The following is a 23,368-nucleotide window of genomic DNA, read 5'->3' as shown; positions in this document are numbered from 1 at the left end:
CGTTGTAAATTAAATACCAACACATCACTAAGTTATTGATATCAATATTCTGCATTATAAATGACATAGCAGATTTTTGAAAATTCCATATTGAAGTTGTTCCTTATGTTATAATCAGTAATCAATACTAGACTTTGTATGGCCAAGACTGGTGCACACTCACCGGACATTGACACCTGATTTTTAGCATCCTTAGGCAGTCACATTGAATGAACACTTCCCACGCCTCACCTATAACACACAATAAATATCTTCCTATTTGTAATATCACCTCCCACAACCTGTTTGGTAACAAACAGCAAATATCTGCCAATAAGAAAGAAGAGCCTTCATGTTGATCCTGTATGATGATGTAAACAAAAGTCAGTTTTGTTAGGTCATCTGACCGGAGGGTCTGATGACCTATTGCAATCGCCTTTTGTCCGGCGTCATCCGGCATCCATCGTACGTCGTCCGTCGTAAACATTTTCAACTTCTTCTCAAGTTCTACATGTTTCATTGAGCTGAAACTTACCTGAAATGATTGTGGCATGATCCTGACCAAAATTTGTTAATTTCAGGTTGGTCCGAAATCCAACATGGCCGCCATCTTGAAAACACATTTTTGACTTCTTCTGAAGTTCAAAATTTGAAATCTTGTATTTTATGTCAAATGACCATTAAGGCCCATGAGCCTCTTGTTAATGTTAATTTCCTATATTTTATTTTAGCCTACCATTATTAGATGGTTGACTGTCCAAATTGTCTTGCAATCATGCTCTGTTGTCCTTCTGTCCATCTGTGATCCATCTTTAAACAGTTCTTCTTATCAGTATATCTTCAAGAGTACTTGATGGATCATTCTCATATTTGATATGAAAGTTCCATTTTGCCCTTATGGGGCCCTTGGAATTTTGACATTGTGCAGAAAAACAAAATGGTTGACAGGTTGAATTTTGGCAATGGAAGTTTGTTTAAGCTATTATGACATATTATATGGATCTTTCTCAAATTTAAAAAAATTCAAGTTTCCCATTTTCCCAAGATGTGCCCTTCCAATATGGAGACTTATCACAAAAACAATATGGTTGATGGATGACCATCCTGGATTTTGATAATGAAAGTTTGTTATTCCTATTTTGTGAAAACTGAAGGATGGATCTTGTTCATGTCTCATAAGCATATTCCCTTTTGTCCCGAGTGGTGCTCTTCTAATTTTGAGACTGATCGCAAATACAAAATGTCTGAGAATAACTTGAAATTACTGGATCACACACGCAAACTACTGGATCACACACGCAAATTACTGGATCACACACGCAGGTTCCTCTTCTTTCTTAATGGTGCTCAATCCATTTTGATCAGAAAAACAAAATAGTGGCAAATCAACCATCTTGGAGATGAAAGTGAACCTTTGTTCTAGCTTTTGCTTCAAACGAACTTGGATGAACTTTGAATATAGACTCCCCTTGGTCCCTGGAGATGTTCATTTTATTAAGTCTCCTGCCTATGCTATGGCACAGCGTCTGTCACCTTTCCATAATTTGTCCATCTGGCATCAGCTTTTCCCTTCAAACTTTATCTCTATAACCAAAAGACCCATGGCACTAATGTTAGGCCTGTAGCATGCTGGGATGAAGGCTGCCAAGTTTGTTCAAATGAATGACCTTTACACACATCCAAGGTCACAGTGGTCAAATATGCTTAAATCTTTGAATGAGTTCTTCTCAATAACAAAAAGGCCCAGAGTACTGATATTTGTTCTGTAGCATGTTGGCTGAAGGACTACCAAGTTTGTTCATATGATTGACCTTGACCTTTTTTGGAGGTCGGAGGGGTCAAATGTATTAAGATCTTTTACCAACTTCTTTTAAATAACCAAAAGGTACAGAGTGCTGACATTGGATATGTAGCATGCTAGAATAAACATCAAATTTTTTCAATTGAATGACCTTGACCCACATTAAATGTCACAAGTATTAAATGTGTTGACATCTTAAGATTTCATCTTTTCATCAAACAAAATGTCCCTAAGTTATGGTAATTGAAAAGTAGTAGCATGCTTGAATAATAAATGTCTGGCTTTCAGGTTTCAAGAAATTTATTGCACAAACTGACCAAGTGTTCTGTATGTAAGACTGCAGAAGAACTGAGGAGCAATTCAAGCTGATTGGGCCTCATGTTTTGACTCGCGTTAAAAAGTTGGCAGAGTAGTGGCTATCTTTGATTTTGACAATAGAAATGATATTGCTATTGCTTGAGAAGTACTTTGATTGTTATCAAAGTTCATTTTCTGGTTCTGAGCTATGCTCTAGATTGAGATCATCTTGATTTTACATGTTTGTTTCCTTTGTTTATTTAAGTCCCATATGATTGATTCACCTGTTGATAAGATAAATTATTTAAATAAAGCAGTGAAAAGTAGAGAAAATATTCAGCAAGTAAGGGACCAATAAAGATGATGGGTGCCAAGATCCCCTCTGTGATCTCATTTCTTTGTTATAGACATTGGCATAACAGTGATAAGTAAAAACACATTTAATCATAAATTTTGGAAATATAGGAATGATATGGCAGGCACATGTATTGATGTACATATAATTACATGGTACATTTATATACCATTATGATTTAAACATGGAATCATTCTTATGTTTTTAAAGAATTTAAGTGGTCAGCAAGCCTCAATAATCTTAAATACTGATATTTTTTAGTACAATTGTCGAAAAAACCTTGCTACTTACCATGGTCTCAGACATATGTTAGATGTTTCAGAACATTTCTTCAGGTTGGTTATATCAATAGAATAGAAGTTTTTACAACACAACTACTAGAAACAAATGACCAGTGTGGAGCCTACTATCACAGACGTACATAGTTTACAAGATGGTAGGGAATCTACCAACTTTTTTGGTTGTGCTATATTATTGTAGTCAATTTGGAATAATTTGTTTAACACTTGGACATAGGGAGTCATTTCATTGACTGGGAAAATTCCAAAATAGTTAACTGGGAAAACAACCTTTTCAGATGACTGGTTAAGGACGCCATCTGGATACACTGCAAGGGCCCAGTACTAAACAGGGATGAGGGGGGCCATAGACTCTCACACATCAATGACTAAGTGTTGAACAAAGCTTGACTGAATTGACTACAGTACATTGTTACCATTTTGTTTATTTTTTGGTCTAGATACCTGTTTACCATCTCGTCACACTATTTGAACCTTAGTGTACATAGGATCATAGTACAGCTGTAAAAGTTGGGTTTTGATCCCATACAACTACGTACGTCAGTGATAGCGAACTCCACACTTGTCACTTGTCAGATGAAGGCAGCAGTTTACTCATGGAAAAGTTACATTCAAGTCTACTACTGGTTTGTGTTGTAAGAACTTTCATCCTATATGTTAAATGTGTTATAAAAAATGTGAGGTATTCAAGATTTCTGCTGACATGATTTATGTTGATTGTGAGTTTATCTTGATGAAAAAATCCTTGCTTTTTCCATGACAGTTAATTCCAGAAGACAGCTCAGATGAAGACAGTCCAAGCTATGAGAAGATCTGGGATAAAAGTGGTGGTCCTCCGTTGGATCCTCCTCCAAGGGCTGGTGTCCCAAAGAAAAAGTTTTCCCCTGGAGAATTCACTTTCCTCAAAGTTCTTGGCAAAGGCAGTTTTGGAAAGGTATTGGGAAAAAGGCATACAAGTGAATGTAATCTTATACAAATGTAGAATTAGATATAGTAGAGCTTAACAGTGAGTAAAATGCATAATTCATCTGTTTTATCCTTTAAGGACTTGATGCTAAGGGCTTGAATTTTGCAACTTAAGCGGCAACTTAGGATTCTAGCCCAATAATTCAAGAAATTTCATGATTTTTATTTCTCTGATAACTTTTAGCCCGAAGGCCCAGTATGCTGATATTGGGCCTGTGGCATGCTGGGATGAAGGAGTACCGATGTTCATATGATTGACCTTGCTTCTTTGTAAAGGTCACAAGGGTCAAATGTCCTGGACAATTTCCATCATATATATCAACCCAACTTGGAAATAAAGAACAATACACAGATTCTTCTACATCAGCCACTTATCTTGATCTTTCATATAGCATTTTACCAAGTTGTATGATAAGCACGATGATTTCAATTCACCTTTTGTGAAATTTCCATTTCTTGATAGCAAAACCCTGCATCCTGAACCTTTGGTGTTTACACATCGCAGTTGATTCAATATTCTAATATCAAAATTGTCATGCAAGATGACAGCACCTGACCAACTCACAATACATGCAGGCTGATAAAGATTGTGAAGGAATTTTAGATATCCAAATGATCTCAAAAGGAGATATTTCCTGGTGCGATGTGAAGTAGTGTGATGGTTTATTATTGTTTTCCAAATGCTCTCATTAGAGAATGTGACATTACTCCTTTATTGACAAAGGTTTATAAGGCCGGTGTTGTTGATGTAGCAGAAGACACTTAATTTTCCCTCGTGGAACACCTGGTGTTATTTTCTGTGTTCTTTGTAAGGACTTTCCATGTCTTTTGTTCAAATTTTGCCTTAGTTTTATCAAATCTGAGTTTGAATTAAGATTCTGTTTACATTTCAGTTGTTGTTTATGAAAGGTCAAGTTAGGTCACATAATCATAACATCAGGCAGCAAATGTTTTCTGAAACTTCTATCTGCCATTGTAATTAGTAAGCTTTAGTAAATAATTAACAAGGGTAGTGTATATGCCAGTATGATACTTACTAAAACAATGGCTGATCTTATCATAAAACTGAAGTTAATAAGGGTTATTGAGAATATTAGGTGAAAAAATATTAGTTTCCCTTAAGGACAAGAACACCCAGAAAATCAAAGCATTCTGAACCATGGTTTTATGACAAAAAGGGGGAAGACTTTTGTTAATTAATTTTCTTTTCTGAATTAGAAAAGAGAGAAAGCAAAAACACATTATCGCAGCTACATTTTCCTTGAGAAGACGAAATTAAGTTAATGACATGAAATGTACCTAAATCTTCTATAATGTGTTTTAAGATTTTGTTGCAATGATTGCTATAGAAAACATAGGATACTTGTGTCAGTTAATGAACAGGCAAAGAGCACAGTTAATAGCATAACATGATTGAGGATTCACAAATCCTAATTAGTAGCTATTACTGAAGGTCACCTTTATTGTGGAGAGAGTTTTGAAGACAATTGTTGATGCTAGATTATCAAATGGGATATAATAGAAAAACAAAGGATAAAATAGTAACACACAGGCTGTAACAGTAACACACAGGCTATAACAGTAACACACAGGCTATAACAGTAACACACAGGCTATATCAGTAACACACAGGTTATAACAGTAACACCCAGCTGTAACAGTAACACACAGGCTATAACAGTAACACACAGGCTATAACAGTAACACACAGGCTATATTAGTAACACAGTAACACACAGGTTATAACAGTAACACACAGGCTGTTACAGTAACACACAGGTTATAACAGTAACAAGCTATAACAGTAACACACAGGTTATAACAGTAACACACAGGCTGTTACAGTAACACACAGGTTATAACAGTAACACACAGGCTATAACAGTAACACACAGGCTGTAACAGTAACACACAGGCTGTAACAGTAACACACAGGTTGTAACAGTAACACACAGGCTATAACAGTAACACACAGACTATAACAGTAACACACAGGCTGTAACAGTTACACACAGGCTGTAACAGTAACACTTGATATAATAGTAACACACAAGCTGTAACAGTTACACACAGGCTGTAACAGTAACACATGATATAATAGTAACACATGATACAATAGATTAAAATAATAACACATCGGTTACAATAATAGGATACATGATACAAAGGTAACACAGGATACATTAGTAACACAAAGGTTAAAATAGTAACACACAGATACAGTAGTAACACACAGATACAATAGTAACACACAGGTTAAAATAGTAACACACAGATACAGTAGTAACATACAGATACAACATACAGGGTACAATAGTAACACACAGATATAATAGTAACATACTGGCTACAATAGTAACACACAGGTTACATTTGGTAACACACATGTCACAGGAGTAACACATGATAAAATAGAAACACACAGATACAGTAGTAACACACAGATACAATATTAACATACAGGGTACAATAGTAACACACAGGATACAATAGTACCACATGATACAATGGTAACACACTGGATACAAGAGTAACACATGTGTTACAGAAGTAACACACAGGACATATTAGTAACACACAGGACACATTTGTAACACACAGGACACATTTGTAACACACAGGACACATTAGTAACACACAGGACATATTTGTAACACACAGGACACATTTGTAACACATAGGACACATTAGTAATTACACTCTAGGTTACTTTAGAGAAGCACAGGACACATTGTACATTTGCTTTACTTTAGAACATAAGTATATTATGTCACAATTGGAAAAATTGCTTCTTGACAGGTCATGTTAGCAGAGTTGAAAGGTCAGAAGAAGTACTTTGCAATCAAGGTGCTGAAGAAGGATGTGGTTTTGGAAGATGATGATGTGGAGTGTACGTTGATAGAGAAGCGAGTGTTGGCCCTTGGTTGTAACCATCCTTATCTAACCCACCTCCACAGCACCTTCCAAACAACAGTAAGTAAACACCGATTATAGGCTGGGACTAATCCCGATCAAGAACAATCCTCTGAAGTCCTCTCTGCGTATCAAAATACCTAGTTTTTATTTTCTGTCTTTCGGTGGCCTAGTTGTTTCTCTAGTCAACTCATTAGCATAAATGTTATCAGCTTCTGGTTTTTAATATACTATTGTATATAATACATGAATATTTAAAAGTACTGATACAACATATGCAATATTCAAAATATCTCCAATTCCTAAATTGTAATTACATGCAAATGGTTTTACATTAATGCCTGTCCATATAAGTACAAAACAAGTGAGGTTTAGCAGTAACAAGTTGTTGTAAAGGTTTAGAAAATGTCAAATAAATAATTCTCTATCATTCCATGTAGGGGTGAATACTGAGACAAAAAACCGATCACAATAGTAGTGGTATTGCAATGTTATAGTGATAGTCGACTGACTATTGTGATACTATCACAATGGCAAAACATGACAATCATTAGGTCATATGTAGTTCATGCATATTCATGAACACTTATTTAAATGTTATCCATATATGGATACTGTAGTTATGTCATCAAACTATATGGCTGATTTATATTTGTGCATGTGTCAAAATTAATACAATCCTTACACTCTGTGTTTCATTCATGAATCATTTCAGATCATAGTCCTAGTAAATTGGTTTGATAACTTCTAAATTTTGTCAGATCCTAGTATCATCAGGTTTTGGTTTGTTATAATGTACCACCATGATAAAATCCTTATGTAATATGAACTATTGTTGTTTTTCTAGAGTCATCTGTTCTTTGTAATGGAGTACCTCAATGGTGGCGACTTGATGTTCCATATACAGGTGTCGGGGAAGTTTGACATCCCTAGAGCTCAGTAAGTTAAATTTACCTGCATATTCTACAACATCTTCCTCTACAGTGACGTACATCACAAAAAAAAATGAATGCAAACTTCATCTTTCTATAATATTTCAAATGATTCATTCTAAAGTTGTATTTAAGTACTGTAGCAATTAAGTCAATTAAACAATACATGGTAAAGCCATTAGAAGGGACACAAGTTTCTACTGGAGAAGTCAATTAATATTTTTAAAACCTTGCGAGAATCACTTTGACAAAAGAGAGTTGCAACTTTAGGGAAGACAGCCATTGAAATTTTCTGTCTCCAATGAAAAGATTATGACCTGTAAACATTTGTAAAACAGCTGCACTCCAATACATTGATGAGTAACGTCACATGTTAGATCTAAAATACAGACAAAGTTCAATACTTTGAATCATTTGTGGTGGGTTATAACATTATTTTTATATTCATTACTATAGTTGATGAGACAATGTTTACTAGAATAAACACAACAAATACCAAAATACAAAGGTTTAAATGAAAAGAGACATTTTTATCATAAAAGAGGAATGTGCTACTCAAGGTGAAAATGAACATTTGTAATGGCTAAATGCTGGAATATCTTGGAATGATTTGGCAAAAAAAATGGGATACAATGCACTAAATGCTTTTTGGAAGTGTTTTCAACAGAAGAACATGGTATGGAACCGCCTACAAACAGATCGTCTGCATGTAATGCCATTTTGGCGAGATACAATTATACAGATGCCCCATTCGTGTAGCCAATTCAAATCCTATTCATTGACTGATAGAAGCATTCCAAAACTTAAACAAATCAGTTCCTGAGCTGAAACAGATTGTGAGAGGCAAACATCTGCCCATGATGTTTGGCCATCAACCCAGTTTTTTTCAACATCACAGAGTTGAATACTTAGCATGCTATATGAGACATCTGTGACAGGGACTGGTCAGAGGTGGTGGGGGAACATTACAGCAACATTTAATAAATCATTGTCAGTTTAGTACAGGAAGTGTTGTGGACTGGAGTGGCATTACAACACATGGAAGGTCCTCTTTGGTTATAGTCGATGGCAACATGACAGACGTGTGCTACCATGACGAAATTATTCGTCATCACATGCTTCCATTAAGTCAATGTAACATTATTTGACGTGTGCTACCATGACGAAATTATTCGTCATCACATGCTTCCATTAAGTCAATGTAACATTATTTGGCAGCATGTCAAAGCACAACGTCCTACTTCACATGTTGTTGGGGAGTATTTCTGGCAGCAAAACACCATGCTAACTTGGCTTGCTGTGTCACCAGATAAGTCTGCAATTGAGCATGTTTGGGATGAAATGGAGTGACATCTGCAGCAGGCAGCCAAACCCTCTATGTTATATTACATTATATATTGTTAGACATAATGACAGAACAATCCCAAACACTACTCTATAATTTGATCAGTTTCATGTGTCCTAAATGTTTGGTATATACATCAACACCAGTAATGGACATGCCATAACTAGTGAAACTGGATGATCTGCATTTCCCTTCCTTCTGTGGCTTTAATGTTCCTAATTAATTAATTGTTTGATTCACTGTGTCATTATGAAGATATTGCAATAAAATTAGGGAAAGGTTTTGGAATATGCATTTATGAATTATACAGTCAAAATATAAAGTTTCTTTTTTTTTCCCCAATAGTATATAATTCTTTATTAAGAGTATTAAACAGTTGAGGCCCTATGGTGGGACATTTGCTATAATATCAAGTCAGTTTTTAGGTCACCTGACCTCATGATAATTAGAGTAAATATGCACAGATTTTGATAAAACTTGGTCTACAGCCTTTCATGAATACAATCTTGGATTTAAATGTTATTTACAGAGTTATGGCCCTTTGCTATTTTATATCCATTGAGCATAGTGAACATAATAACTTAGTTGATATAAACAGATTTTAATGTAACTTGGTATGCAGCCTTATATCAATGTTTTGCAATGTGATGGGTTCAATTACACTTTACAGAGTTATGGCCCTTTGTCATTTTTTTGACTTAGTGAACTAGCAAATAGGAACAGGTTGGGATGAAACTTGGTGTGCAGCCATATATTAATAAGATCTCAGATGAGTTAGAGAGTAGAACTGATTCAATTGTAATTTTACAGAGTTATGGTCCTTTGCAATTTTTTTTCACTATTGGACCTTGTGAACATGAAAACTTGAGTAAATATGAATGGATTTTGATGAAACTTGTTATGAATCCTGGTATCATTAAGATCCTAGTTCCAGTTCAGTTGAGATTAGTCAGGTGACTGTTCAGGAGACTTTTGTATTATAAAGTCATTAGAATGATGTCATGGAACTGATAATGACTATCAATATAGTAAAAATACAATATTGGATTCATATTGGTTCAAATAAGTGGTAAAACCTATCTCCTTGTATGATTTTTGTATGTTTGACTTATTTTTGTTTCAGATTTTATGCAGCAGAAATAGTGAGCGGCCTTCAGTATTTGCATTCACAGGGCATAGTGTACAGGTAGGTAATCTATATCAACATTATTTACATAGTGTACAGGTAGGTGTAAACTGTATCAACATTACTTACATAGTGTACAGGTAGGTGCAAACTGTGTCAACATTTCTTACATAGTGTACAGGTAGGTGTAAACTGTATCAACATTACTTACATAGTGTACAGGTAGGTAATCTGTATCAACATTACTTACATAGTGTACAGGTAGGTGTAAACTGTATCAACATTACTTACATAGTGTACAGGTAGGTAAACTGTATCAACATTACTTACATAGTGTACAGGTAGGTAAACTGTATCAACATTACTTACATAGTGTACAGGTAGGTGTAATCTATATCAACATTACTTACATAGTGTACAGGTAGGTAAACTGCATCAACATTACTTACATAGTGTACAGGTAGGTAAACTGTATCAACATTACTTACATAGTGTACAGGTAGGTGTAAACTGTATCAACATTACTTACATAGTGTACAGGTAGGTGCAAACTGTGTCAACATTTCTTACATAGTGTACAGGTAGGTGTAAACTGTATCAACATTACTTACATAGTGTACAGGTAGGTGTAATCTATATCAACATTACTTACTATGTTAAGTTGTTAGGACAAATATAGTCATTGTTCTTCATAAAATACATAAATACCCAATGTTCTTTACATCCAAATAACTATATATATCTCACAAATGATGTTCTGAAAATACATAAATACCCAATGTTCTATACAAATATATATATATCTCACAAATGATGTTCTGAGGTCATTGTTCTATACAAATATATATATCTCACAAATGATGTTCTGAGGTCATTGTTCTATACAAATATATATATCTCACAAATGATGTTCTGAGGTCAGAGGTCATTGTTCTATACAAATATATATATCTCACAAATGATGTTCTGAGGTCAGAGGTCATTGTTCTATACAAATATATATATCTCACAAATGATGTTCTGAGGTCAGAGGTCATTGTTCTATACATAGAATCAAGAATATTTTTTATTATTAGTTTTACTTTCATTTTTTATCTTTATTTGACAGAGATTTGAAATTAGACAATGTGATGTTAGACCGAGATGGCCACATAAAGATTGCTGACTTTGGAATGTGTAAAGAGGCAATATTCAATGACAACAAGGCCACAACATTTTGTGGCACACCAGATTACATTGCTCCTGAGGTAAAGTCAACACTAAGATATCTACTTCTTGACACAACTGATAGTAATGACTTGCTAAAATTTGATTCATTCAATTTTGAATGAATTTTTTTTTAGCTAACTTGGTCAGAAGGGCCAAGGAGCTAATGCCATGGTGCAGCATATGTCATCTGTCTATCTGTCTGTCTGTCTGTCCGGCATCAACTTTTTTATTTTAAAAACTCCTGTTCAATATCCAATAGACCAAATGTCAATGTATTTGACTAGTGAGTTGCAGGGATTAAGCCTGATAAAGTTTGTGAAAAGAAATAGATGACCTTGACCCTTATTCGAGTTGTTAATCTGTCGACGTGTCTTAGACAATATATCTAGAGTTGTTGTTCTGGCCACATGTCCTAGACAATATATCTACAATTGTTCATTTGTCAAAATAACAACATGAAAACATGTCAAGGGTGATATTATCAATTCAGACTGGTCACTAATGTTAATTATAATGAAAATCTGTTTTCTTGTACCATTGTGATGGACAGATCCTGAAGGGATGGCGATACAACTCATCTGTTGATTGGTGGTCCTTTGGTGTGCTGTTGTACGAGATGATGATTGGACAATCTCCGTTCCATGGTGATGATGAAGATGACCTCTTCCATTCTATTCTACATGACACACCACACTATCCAAGATGGCTGCCGAAGGAAGCTGCTCAAATTCTTAGTCTGGTATGTAGAAGTTGCAGTTTGGTGATGAAACGTTGCGGTAATGTTTAATATGTTCTGTTAGAAATAGCTTACAAATGGTGATTGAATGATGACATGAAGTTTTGATTTTGATCAACAAAGAGATATGCACACTTGAAAACATGGGTCTTTATGATCACAAAGACTTGAAATGAATTCCTAACTAACAGTTCATATACATGTATTAAAATGGCAAGGGTTGTAACACCCAAGAAGGGAAACATTTTTTTAGTCTTCTACTAGTGAAACTGGGGGATACTCTAATTTCCCCGTGTCCTTCCCTCCCTCCCTACATCTCTGAAATTTTGCCAGCACTCTAGCAGCTCCATTCCTTGACCATAATAATGTATTATAATGTACATGAAATGATTTTTGATTGATTACAGCTGTTCATCAGGCAACCTAATGAGCGAATGGGAATGCCTGGTTGTACCTCTGGACCAATCAAATCACAGCCATTCTTCAGGAACATTGATTGGGAGCGCATGGAGGGAAGACAAGTGGAGCCACCATTCAAACCAAAGATTGTAAGAAAAAAACATATATATATTTGTTTACAATATTTTTCCAGACAGATCACATATTTTTGCCCTACCACCAAACTTCTTAGTGTTGGCTCAAAAGCTCCAAGCTTCTTGGTGTGGGCAAAAAGCTCCAACCTTTTCTTGGTGTTAGCTCAAAAAATCCAAACATTTCCTTGTTCAGGACTTAAAAGCTCCAAACTTCTTGTTGAGAGCTTTCAAGCTCCAAACGTTTCCTTGCTGGGGGCTAAAAAGCTCCACACTTCTCATTGTTGAGGGCTTAAGAGCTCGAAACTTCTTCTTGTTGAAGGTTTAAAAACTCAAATCTTTTCCTTGTTGTGGGCTAAAAAGCTCCAATCTTTTCCTTAGAGTGGGCTCAAAAGCTCCAATCATTTCCTTAGTGTGGGCTCAAAAGCTCCAAGCTTTCCCTTAGTGTGGGCTCAAAAGCTCCAATCTTTTCCTTGGTGTGGGTTAAACTGCTCTAAACTTCTCTATTATTGCCAGCAAGAGCAGTCTTGTTGTTTTATCATATCTAGTTTTTACGTCTGTTTTTTAATGTGTATTTATTTATTATCTATTAAATAACTGTGATATTAAACACTATTAAAACCTTTTTAATTTTCATTCGTTGTTGAAACAAATTATTTAGATCTTGTAAAGTCCACCTTATGAAATATGATATATTACTTTCAGAAAAGTGATGGTGACTTCTCCAACTTTGACTCTGACTTCACTGCGGAGAAACCAAATCTGACCCCGCCAGACAAAGATCTGTTAAAGACCATGGATCAACGTGTGTTTGCAGGTTTCAGTTTCACAAGCGCCAAAGCTTTGTGAGAGTAGGATGTAATAGGATGTTTTAAATACTTGACCTGAGAATAATCGTAGATATTTAGATTTTCATGTCACGTGATGATTAAGAACAAGTAATGCTATGCGGATTTGCACACAATTTGGTTCTGTTTTGGACAGTTTGAATGAAAATCCTTTGATTCTTTTGTGAATTTTTTAAGTATTTATTTAACATGTTTTGCTTAATTACATGCCCACTGGATTCTGGATGAAAATGGTAATGATATCCATCGCTTTCATCTGTCAAGGATTGAACACACTTTTTTATAGGTGAATGTGTATAAAAGAAATTCATGTAAGATTGGAGATTTCTTCATTTGAAATGCAAACTGCATTTATTTACTAGTGACAAAAAAAACACCAAGGAATGTCTTGTACTGTCAAGAGAACTAACAGAAAATGATGTGATACTTCCAATATGTATACAGAACATGTATGTGATACTAAAGCGGTTCTCCAAGCACAGTACTTGTGGTATATACGAGTGTGAAGACAGAACTCTGACAGACTCAAAGTCACTATAACAAATAGCAACCCACAATCAATTTCTTTTGTTCCATTAATTGTATTTCAATAGAATTGTTTTCTGCTATATATTGTTAATCAATAGAAGGCTACATTGTAAACTTTGTTATTTAAATCAAAGACATATTTTTAAAGGTGTAAATGATTGAAATGTTTATATGTCCATATAAACCAAAACCCAATTCTTGTTTCATTTGCGATAACGTGATAAAACATTTTTATATCTTATGTATACTGAAACAGTACTCAGAACTATATCTTATGTGAAGCAATGTGTTTTATCACTTCATCATTTCTGAAATGATTTTTACCCTACAATAGTGTGGTAGATATGTATATGAGAGATATTTTTGAACTTTTCCTAACACCTTATTGTATCAAGTGTTCATCTTCTTTTACCATACATTTTAGATTTTGATATAAAACAAGACTATGGTTGGTCAGAGCTACATTCGGCAAAAACACTCACTTTTTGTAGCTTTTCATGGCTGATTGCTGTTTCAACAAATTTTCCTTTGAACATATTCTAGTACATTTTCTTTTTTCTTTGTTTTTTTTTTAACTTCTTCAAACACATTATAGAAATGATAAACTCACTTGACATGGATATCCAGTATGAAACTTGGATGAATAGGTTAATGTATGAAGTGAGTAAAGTGATTGGCTGATGATATCACTAATAGGACATTTTGTTTGTACTGATGATATAACTGGCTAATTCCAGTGATTATATCATTTGTTTGGCTGTTAGGATGATATCACTAATAAGACATTTTGTTTGTACTGATGATATAACTGGCTAGTTCCAGTGATTATATCATTTGTTTGGCTGTTAGGATGATATCACTAATAGGACATTTTATTTGTACTATCAATGTAAGATGTACATGGTTAGATTATAGTTCACTGTTAATAGTTGAGGGAATGGAATTGCAACCAAACTGAAATCATGACTTTGTGATTAAAATCCACCTCAAAGTATGTTATTGATAGTGATTGCTGGTTTATGATTATACACCTTAAACAGATACATTGCATTATTATATTGACTGATTACCAAATAATCTTACTTCATATTTACATATAGTATGTGACAAAGACACTTGTGGTTCTGGTAACTAACAGGGTCCATTTTCAGCCAAAGACACTTTTGTACCTGGTAACTAAGGCGGTCTTTTTTTGGTCAGAAAAAACAAAACACTTGCATACCAGATAACTTAACAGAGTCCATTTTTGATTGTCCAAAGATACTTGTGTTTCTGGTAACTAACAGGGTCCATTTTTGAGCAGAAAAAGACACTAGTATTTCTGATAACTAACAGAGTTCATTTTTTGATGAGACAAAGATATATGTATATGTGTTTGTGGTAACTAATATGGTCTGTTCTTTCTGTTTAGTTAATATTTGGCATTAAGATAAATTACTGGTTTGATCCTAATATTTGTCATTAAGATAAATTACTGGTTTGATCCTAATATTTGTCATTAAGACAAATTACAGGTTTGATCCTAAAATTTGGCATTAAGACAAATTACAGGTTTGATCCTAATATTTGTCATTAAGACAAATTACAGGTTTGATCCTAATATTTGTCATTAAGACAAATTACAGGTTTGATCCTAAAATTTGGCATTAAGATAAATGCTGGTTTTGTAGATGGCCTGTTATGTATGATTTAATGTATGATATAAGTACTGGATTTTACTTGTACTTGAATTACACAACATTGTATGGACTTTTTTCAATATTAACAAATTTTCCCTTATATGGTAATAAATAGTTGTTGTCGACTCCTAAAAACACCGTTTCTGATGTTACACTTAAAATGTTATATTTGTACATATTTCCATTAATTAGGCATGCTAAATGCATAGTTATAGTTATCATTCTGCTTGCTCAAATTTACATTAATTGTGCTCATTTGAGAAATCCAACCATTTGAATTCTTACTTACGTGTAACTCAAATATATCTTGTTTTGTTATAACTACATTTTTAAGCATAAATCCATTTAGTACATTGTTTTATATATAAAAATATATATATTCCTACTCCTGCAAAATGAGATGTTTTAATATCAATAGGATGGAAAGATTAATTTCCTTTTTTTATGTTGAATACCTATTGTATATATGAATAAATACAGAAGAGTAATTGTTATAAAAAGAAATCTTGTGTTTTCTTTTTCTGTTGGAATGAAATCTTTGTCTGTTGGATTAAAATCTTGTGTCCCATCTCTTGGATTTAAATTTTGCATTTATTTGTTGTCTATTGGATTGAAATCTTGTTGTGTTTTGTCATTTGGATTGGATCTTGTGTTTTGTCAAAATTTGGTCAGAAGGATCCTTGTGGAAAGAAAACCAAATGCTGAATCTCGGGTCCTCAGGGAGTCAGAGGGTTGGGACTAAAAGGAGAAACAGGGAAGCAGAACCAGTTTTGAAGTTTTTGAATGTCTCTGCTCCCTGTGGTCTTAAGTTGTAGTATGGCCTAATTGTGGGGAAAATGTATATGGTTTAGTTGAAGTATCACCTAAATGTACAGACAATGTACACAACGTTTTAGGTGTAATGTTTCACAACCTAGCTTCAACCATTTGGAAATACTAACATATTGTGCATATTTTTTATGCATCTTTCAAGAATTTTGATGGGGAGTGTTTTGAGAGAATAACATCACAAAAAAACCTTTACACTTGATCAAAGAATGATAAATAATCATTGGTAGCCTTATCCACTTGAGTCTCACATACAGATGTTTTATGTGTATAAATGTTCACACACCTTTAAATAAACCTTGGAAATTGTATTAGTCCATGCCATACAACTAAAACTACACAATACGATTTACTTCTCAAAGTATTTTTAATCTTGGTAATTCATGTGATATTTGGATAGCATCGTCATCAATATGAGTATCAAACTGTTCAGTTATATGGCTCTATGATAGATGTAACACCTCCATCTATTTGTCCTCCCATAGATATCTCCCAGATATGACACTGCCACTGAATGGACCTTCCATAGATGTGACTCCTTCATTGATAGGTTTTCCTATTGATGTAACATCTCTTTTGATTGGTCCGCTCCTCTCAGAGATGCAACACCTCTTTTGATAGGTTGATCTAAAGTCTTTATTGATTGGTTGAGTACTGTCTTGTGAGAGCAATCAAGACATGTCCATAAAACTGTCATCTTCATCACTGAAATCCAGGATCTGAAACACAGCATAATGAATTCTTCACGAGATGAATAAAAAAGTACAGTAAACAATAATTCTACCATTACAAAAAGTACAACTTCAGCACAAAAACTGATTAATTTTCATCAACCTGCATCTTTTGAAACTCTGTATTACAAGTTTGTCGATCAGTTGACGACTTCTTGCACGAACATCATGTTAATGGAAACAAGCCCTAGAATATCAAATCAACTGCAACATATGTAAACACCATAGGTGGGGGATGCAGGGATATTGCCATCCAGAAATGGAAAGTCCATAATAGGGAAATTCAAATCATCACATGTATCTTTCAGCTTGGTGGAAAGCTGTACATGTTGGTTTCGTTGTAGGAAAAGATCGCGATACGCAACTGATATAGAATAATGTTGTGTCTTTGATTTCCAGTCCTGGTTGGGATATACAATGGACATGGTCCATAAATTTCTTGTAATTTATGGACAAGACATCATCAATATGTCTCAAAGTGAAATTTAATGACTTTGCAAGGTCTTTCTGAACTGTTTTGATAGGCTCTGCAATAAAATTAAGACTCATATGAAAACAAAAAGTCATTCAACAGAGGGGCACAGTTAGTTCCTATAGATATGTCAATAGTCTCTTGGAAAATCTTACCATCAAACTTGATCATTGTTATGATTTCGTCCTCCATATAATTCTTCTTTGATTTGGACGTAATTTTTACAAAATACACTTCAGTATAGTTCACAACCATATATTTATACTGCCATTCATCTATCTTGGAGAAGAAAGCTCTCATACCTAGGGAACAAAGGTGTTCCTTCAGTTTAGAATGGGCTATGTAGGTGTAGATGGTTGAAAAACCAAATGTTCTTATAGAAGAAATGTATTTAAAGAGGATGTTGAAAATTAGTCAAAAGATCTTTGAAGTTCTTAAAGATCCAATACTATTAATTCCACTTCTTGTGTAAACAGTATCACAATACAAATGTAACCCAGATTTGATAGAAGTTAGAATGGTGATTAGTGACAAAGGTTCAGTTGAACAGCTAGATGAGCCAGCAATAAAACATTGTTTATATGGATTCATGTGAAGTTTAGGAATCCAGTATCAAGGAGGAAGGTCTGTATTACTATCAGAAATAGGTATTCAAAATGCTTGTAATACCAAAGCATGATTAGCCAGTATTTCTTCTTTTAAAAGACTGAATAATGTGTAGGTGTAAATAAAAATAAAGAGAATTTTATACGAGTTTCCATGTGTATGAACAATAACACTGGAAGAAGCCTAAGAATTCTTCATATCACCTTACCTAAAGATTGTTAACTTCTACAAAAATCTCAATCTAATGTAAGATATTATTTCTCATATAATTTAGATTCTTTCTATTAACAAGACTAAAGACTAAAAGAAGATTAACTACCTCTGTATCGAGTGTCTCCAAGTGCATCTGTGTGAGACCAGTCAAGTCCTCCAGGTAACTGCTCGGCTCATTAAATACCCTAAGGAGAAATTCCACACCTTCCTTCTTGAAAGCATTCACCACCTGAAAAGCCAAGAGAAATGAGCTGATGATTGAATAACGCAGGATAAAATTTTTATTTTTCCCCAATTAGGCCCCAACCACCCACCCCTTACCCACTGCTCCCGACCTAAGGGCCTGGAATGCACATTGTATACAGATCTGATTCTCTTTCACACAAAAATACATCAAAACAAATTTGGATAAATCCTAATCATTCCTACAGGAGGAGTAGAATTTCATAAGATTTACTCTATTTCTTCTATTGGGCCTAATGTTTATACATGATAGATTCCCCTTCATCCAAGAATGCTTCAGACCAAATTTTGGCAATATTCATTCATTCCTACAAGAGGAATAAGATTTCAATGAATTTACATTATTTCCCCTTTTGGGCCTCGCCCCTTTGGCCCTTTTGGACAGTGTGTATGGTGATAAATCTATGAAAACAGCAACGTGACCATGAAATAATCAAGTACAAGAGGGTCATGGCCCTTAAAGGGTATCTGGCAATCAATGAATGGATGGACAAACCACAGAATTCACTGATGAAGGTCTGACAAATCTGAAAAATTCAAATTTTGAACATTCCTTGAAAGTATCAGAAACTCGTAAATGGTAGGTTCCATTCATGAAAAACAGTTATGCAAACATGTCACAAAATGGCTACTGTGGTTGACGTGTTGAAGTTTTGATTACCAGGAGTAAACTGAAAATCGTCCGTTTCTTTTCCTTGGCAAATCAAACTCCAAATATTTTTCTCATTGGTGTGAATAAATCTGGACAAGTAGTTCAGACTATTCATAATGATGAGTTATGTTGGAATTTGGATCAAAGCAGAAACAATATTTGGTCAGGAAAATCTCAGGATCACTTAAATCACACCTGAAATCATGGCTGCTCCATAGTAATGTTGCAGACCAAATCTGGTTGAAATCTACAAAGGCATTACAGAGTAGCATTGTTGAGCAAGATATTGACTTACTTCTTCATTTGCCCCCCACCCCTCCCAGGTCTCTAGAAATCAAATCAACTTCCTACATTTAAGCATTAATTGCCCACTCCTCCTGATGTTTCAGACCAAATTTGAATGAAATCCATTCCAGCATGAAGGAAAAATAGTGTTTTGAAGCAAAGTATTGTCTAACTATCCTTTTTTGGACCCCACCCCCAGTTCCCTAGGGGTCGAATCAACTTTCTGAATTTAAGAAATGATTCCCCAACCCCAATGATGTTTCAGATCAAATTTGGTTGAAATCTGCCAAAACATTTAAGCAAGAGTAGTGTTCCAAAAGGAAAGTTTACTGACAACAGACAATGCACGATAGCAATAGATCATCTTGACCAGATGACCTAAAATTTCATTTTCAAAATATATGTTTTTCCTCTGAGTTTTAAAATAAAAAAGTAACATAAACTTGTACATGTGTTGCAACTAAGGTCATTTTTATTTCAATGTCCCTGCTAGGATTTGACCCAGTACCTTTGGCTTACCTGGTAGTAGTCTTTGGCTCAACCAAATGACCTTGTGAGAAATTTTCTTTAATATTTCAGTATATTGCGACTGATGTATTTGCTAGAGTTACATACTCTCCTCCGGATAAAAAGTTTACCTAAGTTTTGTTATACAAATGTAAAATCTTTTTTTTATTTCATATTTATTATAATGCCACCATAAGGGGGTGAACCACACAGGACATCTGGTTTAATAGTTTAGAATCGACAAGCCAAAGAGAAATACTCTCTAGACCAGTTTCATTTACTAGTATTACAAAACTGACCGTATTGGAGCAGGCAGTACATTTGTCAAATGCTCTACAAGCTGGTAGGACCTGGTGATATCTTGATAAAAAGCAGCGAATCTGGGTAAAATACAAAACACAGATCAGCAACATCAACCATCAAATATATCCTTCTTTTACACAAGAACACAAAGATAAAGAACAGACTTGTATTTGTATTTAACAAACACAAAGAAAACAATTCTACATACATGTATTTCTAAACTTGGGCAATCTCAGGGGATACTCTCATGGGTAACTTTAAGGATAAATTTCAATATGTATAACTTATAAATAAAACCCATGGCACTTTGAGGGGAGCTGAATAGGTGAAGGGTAGAATCTGTACTTTATAAAGACCTGTAATAAAATATAAAAACGTCGGGAGATTTAACATCAAACATATAATTACAAAATGTAATATATCTTAATTGGGGGTAAGAATTTTTTAAAATGTTGAATTTTTAGGCAAAATTATTTATAAAAAACATTGAAGTCTAATTGAAAGAGAGCCTTAAATTCTTTCACAAAACATAATCTGGTATAAGGGAAAATTTCATAGCATGCAATACTGACACCAAATAAAAATGGAGGCCATTCACTGTCATTAAATCATTCTAAAGCCTGGTTAACAAAGACACATCAGCAATCAACCTTCCAGTAACCTTTATCAAAAATAAAGGACTTTCTGACCATGTTTATAGTCACACATCAAAACCAACATTATACAGGTAAACAGTATCAATGCTAAACTCTGTTTAAAGCAACACATCAGAACTAACATTATACAGGTAAACAGTATCAAAATGTCAGAACTAACATTATACAGGTAAACAGTATCAAGGCTTAACTCTGTTTATAGTAACACTCAGAACTAACATTATACAGGTAAACAGTATCAAAATGTCAGAACTAACATTATACAGGTAAACAGTATCAAGGCTTAACTCTGTTTATAGTAACACTCAGAACCAACATTATACAGGTAAACAGTATCAAAATGTCAGAACTAACATTATACAGGTAAACAGTATCAAGGTTTAACTCTGTTTATAGTAACACTCAGAACTAACATTATACAGGTAAACAGTATCAACACGTCAGAACTAACATTATACAGGTAAACAGTATCAAAACGTCAGAACTAACATTATACAGGTAAACAGTATCAACATGTCAGACTAACGTTATACAGGTAGACATTATCAACACATCAGGAACCAACATTATACAGGTAAACAGTATCAACATGGTATCAACACGTCAGAACTAACATTATACAGGTAGACAGTATCAACACGTCAGAACTAACATTATACAGGTATACAGTATCAACATGGCAGAACTAACATTATACAGGTAGACAGTATCAACACGTCAGAACTAACATTATACAGGTAGACAGTATCAACATGTCAGAACTAACATTATACAGGTAGACAGTATCAACACATCAGAACTAACATTATACAGGTAGACAGTATCAACATGTCAGAACTAACATTATACAGGTAAACAGTATCAACACGTCAGAACTAACATTATACAGGTAAACAGTATCAACATGTCAGAACTAACGTTATACAGGTAAACAGTATCAACATGGCAGAACTAACATTATACAGGTAAACAGTATCAACACGTCAGAACTAACATTATACAGGTAAACAGTATCAAAACGTCAGAACTAACATTATACAGGTAAACAGTATCAACATGTCAGAACTAACATTATACAGGTAAACAGTATCAACACGTCAGAACTAACATTATACAGGTATACAGTATCAACATGGCAGAACTAACATTATACAGGTAGACAGTATCAACACATCAGAACCAACATTATACAGGTAGACAGTATCAAGGTTTAACTCTGTTTATAGTAACACTCAGAACTAACATTATACAGGTAGACAGTATCAACACGTCAGAACTAACATTATACAGGTAAACAGTATCAAAATGTCAGAACTAACATTATACAGGTAAACAGTATCAAGGCTTAACTCTGTTTATAGTAACACTCAGAACTAACATTATACAGGTAAACAGTATCAAGGCTTAACTCTGTTTATAGTAACACTCAGAACCAACATTATACAGGTAAACAGTATCAAAATGTCAGAACTAACATTATACAGGTAAACAGTATCAAGATTATTCAGAATAACATATTAAGACATCATTACCATGATGACATAAATCATCATTAGAAATGTGTTGATTATAAACAAGTAATTAATACATTGTTTTCTGTCCTACCTGATGAGGTACTAATCCAAGAGAACAAGGAAGATCCTTAGTTAGGTGGTCATCTTTAGCACTTGTATCTGCCTCAGCTTTTCCACTGTTGAAATATCACATAATTTATACAGTTATTTTGTCAGACTCAGTCTATACTCACTAGAGATCCACACCAAAACCTGTTTAAACTGGGCTCTGGTATATCTAGATAACTTGTTAAAACAGACTACATGATGTTTCAATTCTATATGATAATCAAGCATGTGCAGGATGCTTGATAGAAAATATTGTATGAGTTTGTAAGGACAAATAACGGGCCAATGGACAGATTCATAATGACATTATATATCAAGTGGACCATTTTCACTATCCTCTCGGCTTCTTTAGGTAAAATGATTTGGGGCAGATATTGTAACATGTATGTCCTAAAGAAGCCCAGTAAGAGGATGAAACGGGTGAATGTGCAATTGTAATTATGGTATAGCTTTACTGTATCTAATTCTACATTTGTATGGGAAGGTACAGGGATTTTATGAAGTTTCATCAGAGTTTGTACAGGACATACACTACAGGGCATGCTGTTATATGATTCATCGTTTAATAGGCATAATGAATTAATAATCCTGCTTCATCAATATAAGTGGTTTGTCTAATAATCACACACTGTATTTATAAAGCCTCTGATATCACATTTTCAATCTAATTGAAATATGTGAAAGTTACAAATGGACCTGATATTTCA

The 23,368-nt window shown here is 34.3% G+C and overlaps 2 protein-coding genes across 3 annotated transcripts in view; one reads left to right on the top strand and one right to left on the bottom strand.

Annotated features, from left to right (window-relative positions):
• LOC132552587 (protein kinase C delta type-like) overlaps positions 1-15,958 on the top strand; it is a 66,753-nt gene extending 50,795 nt beyond the window's left edge. For both annotated transcript variants that reach the window (XM_060216773.1, XM_060216772.1), the window contains 8 exons: positions 3,495-3,665; positions 6,497-6,670; positions 7,458-7,549; positions 10,011-10,073; positions 11,122-11,260; positions 11,773-11,961; positions 12,366-12,506; positions 13,194-15,958. In XM_060216773.1, coding sequence (XP_060072756.1) covers positions 3,495-3,665; positions 6,497-6,670; positions 7,458-7,549; positions 10,011-10,073; positions 11,122-11,260; positions 11,773-11,961; positions 12,366-12,506; positions 13,194-13,337 — 1,113 coding nt within the window. In that variant the 3' untranslated portion in view covers positions 13,338-15,958. The remainder of the gene's footprint in view (positions 1-3,494; positions 3,666-6,496; positions 6,671-7,457; positions 7,550-10,010; positions 10,074-11,121; positions 11,261-11,772; positions 11,962-12,365; positions 12,507-13,193) is intronic.
• A 761-nt stretch (positions 15,959-16,719) lies between these two features.
• LOC132552589 (ubiquitin-like modifier-activating enzyme ATG7) overlaps positions 16,720-23,368 on the bottom strand; it is a 28,375-nt gene continuing 21,726 nt past the window's right edge. Inside the window, exons 16-19 of the mRNA XM_060216776.1 lie at positions 22,645-22,729; positions 20,380-20,460; positions 18,500-18,622; positions 16,720-17,090 (exon numbers count right to left, since the gene is read on the bottom strand). Of these exons, the coding sequence (XP_060072759.1) occupies positions 17,043-17,090; positions 18,500-18,622; positions 20,380-20,460; positions 22,645-22,729 (337 nt within the window). The 3' untranslated portion in view covers positions 16,720-17,042. The remainder of the gene's footprint in view (positions 17,091-18,499; positions 18,623-20,379; positions 20,461-22,644; positions 22,730-23,368) is intronic.

This window comes from Ylistrum balloti, unplaced genomic scaffold (assembly GCF_031769215.1).
Source record: "Ylistrum balloti isolate Yb309-2 unplaced genomic scaffold, AGI_CSIRO_Ybal_v1 Utg370260, whole genome shotgun sequence".
NCBI classification, from domain to species: Eukaryota; Metazoa; Mollusca; class Bivalvia; order Pectinida; family Pectinidae; genus Ylistrum; species Ylistrum balloti.
Note: the sequence above shows the minus strand (reverse complement) of the source record. Positions and strands in the feature narration are given on the sequence as shown.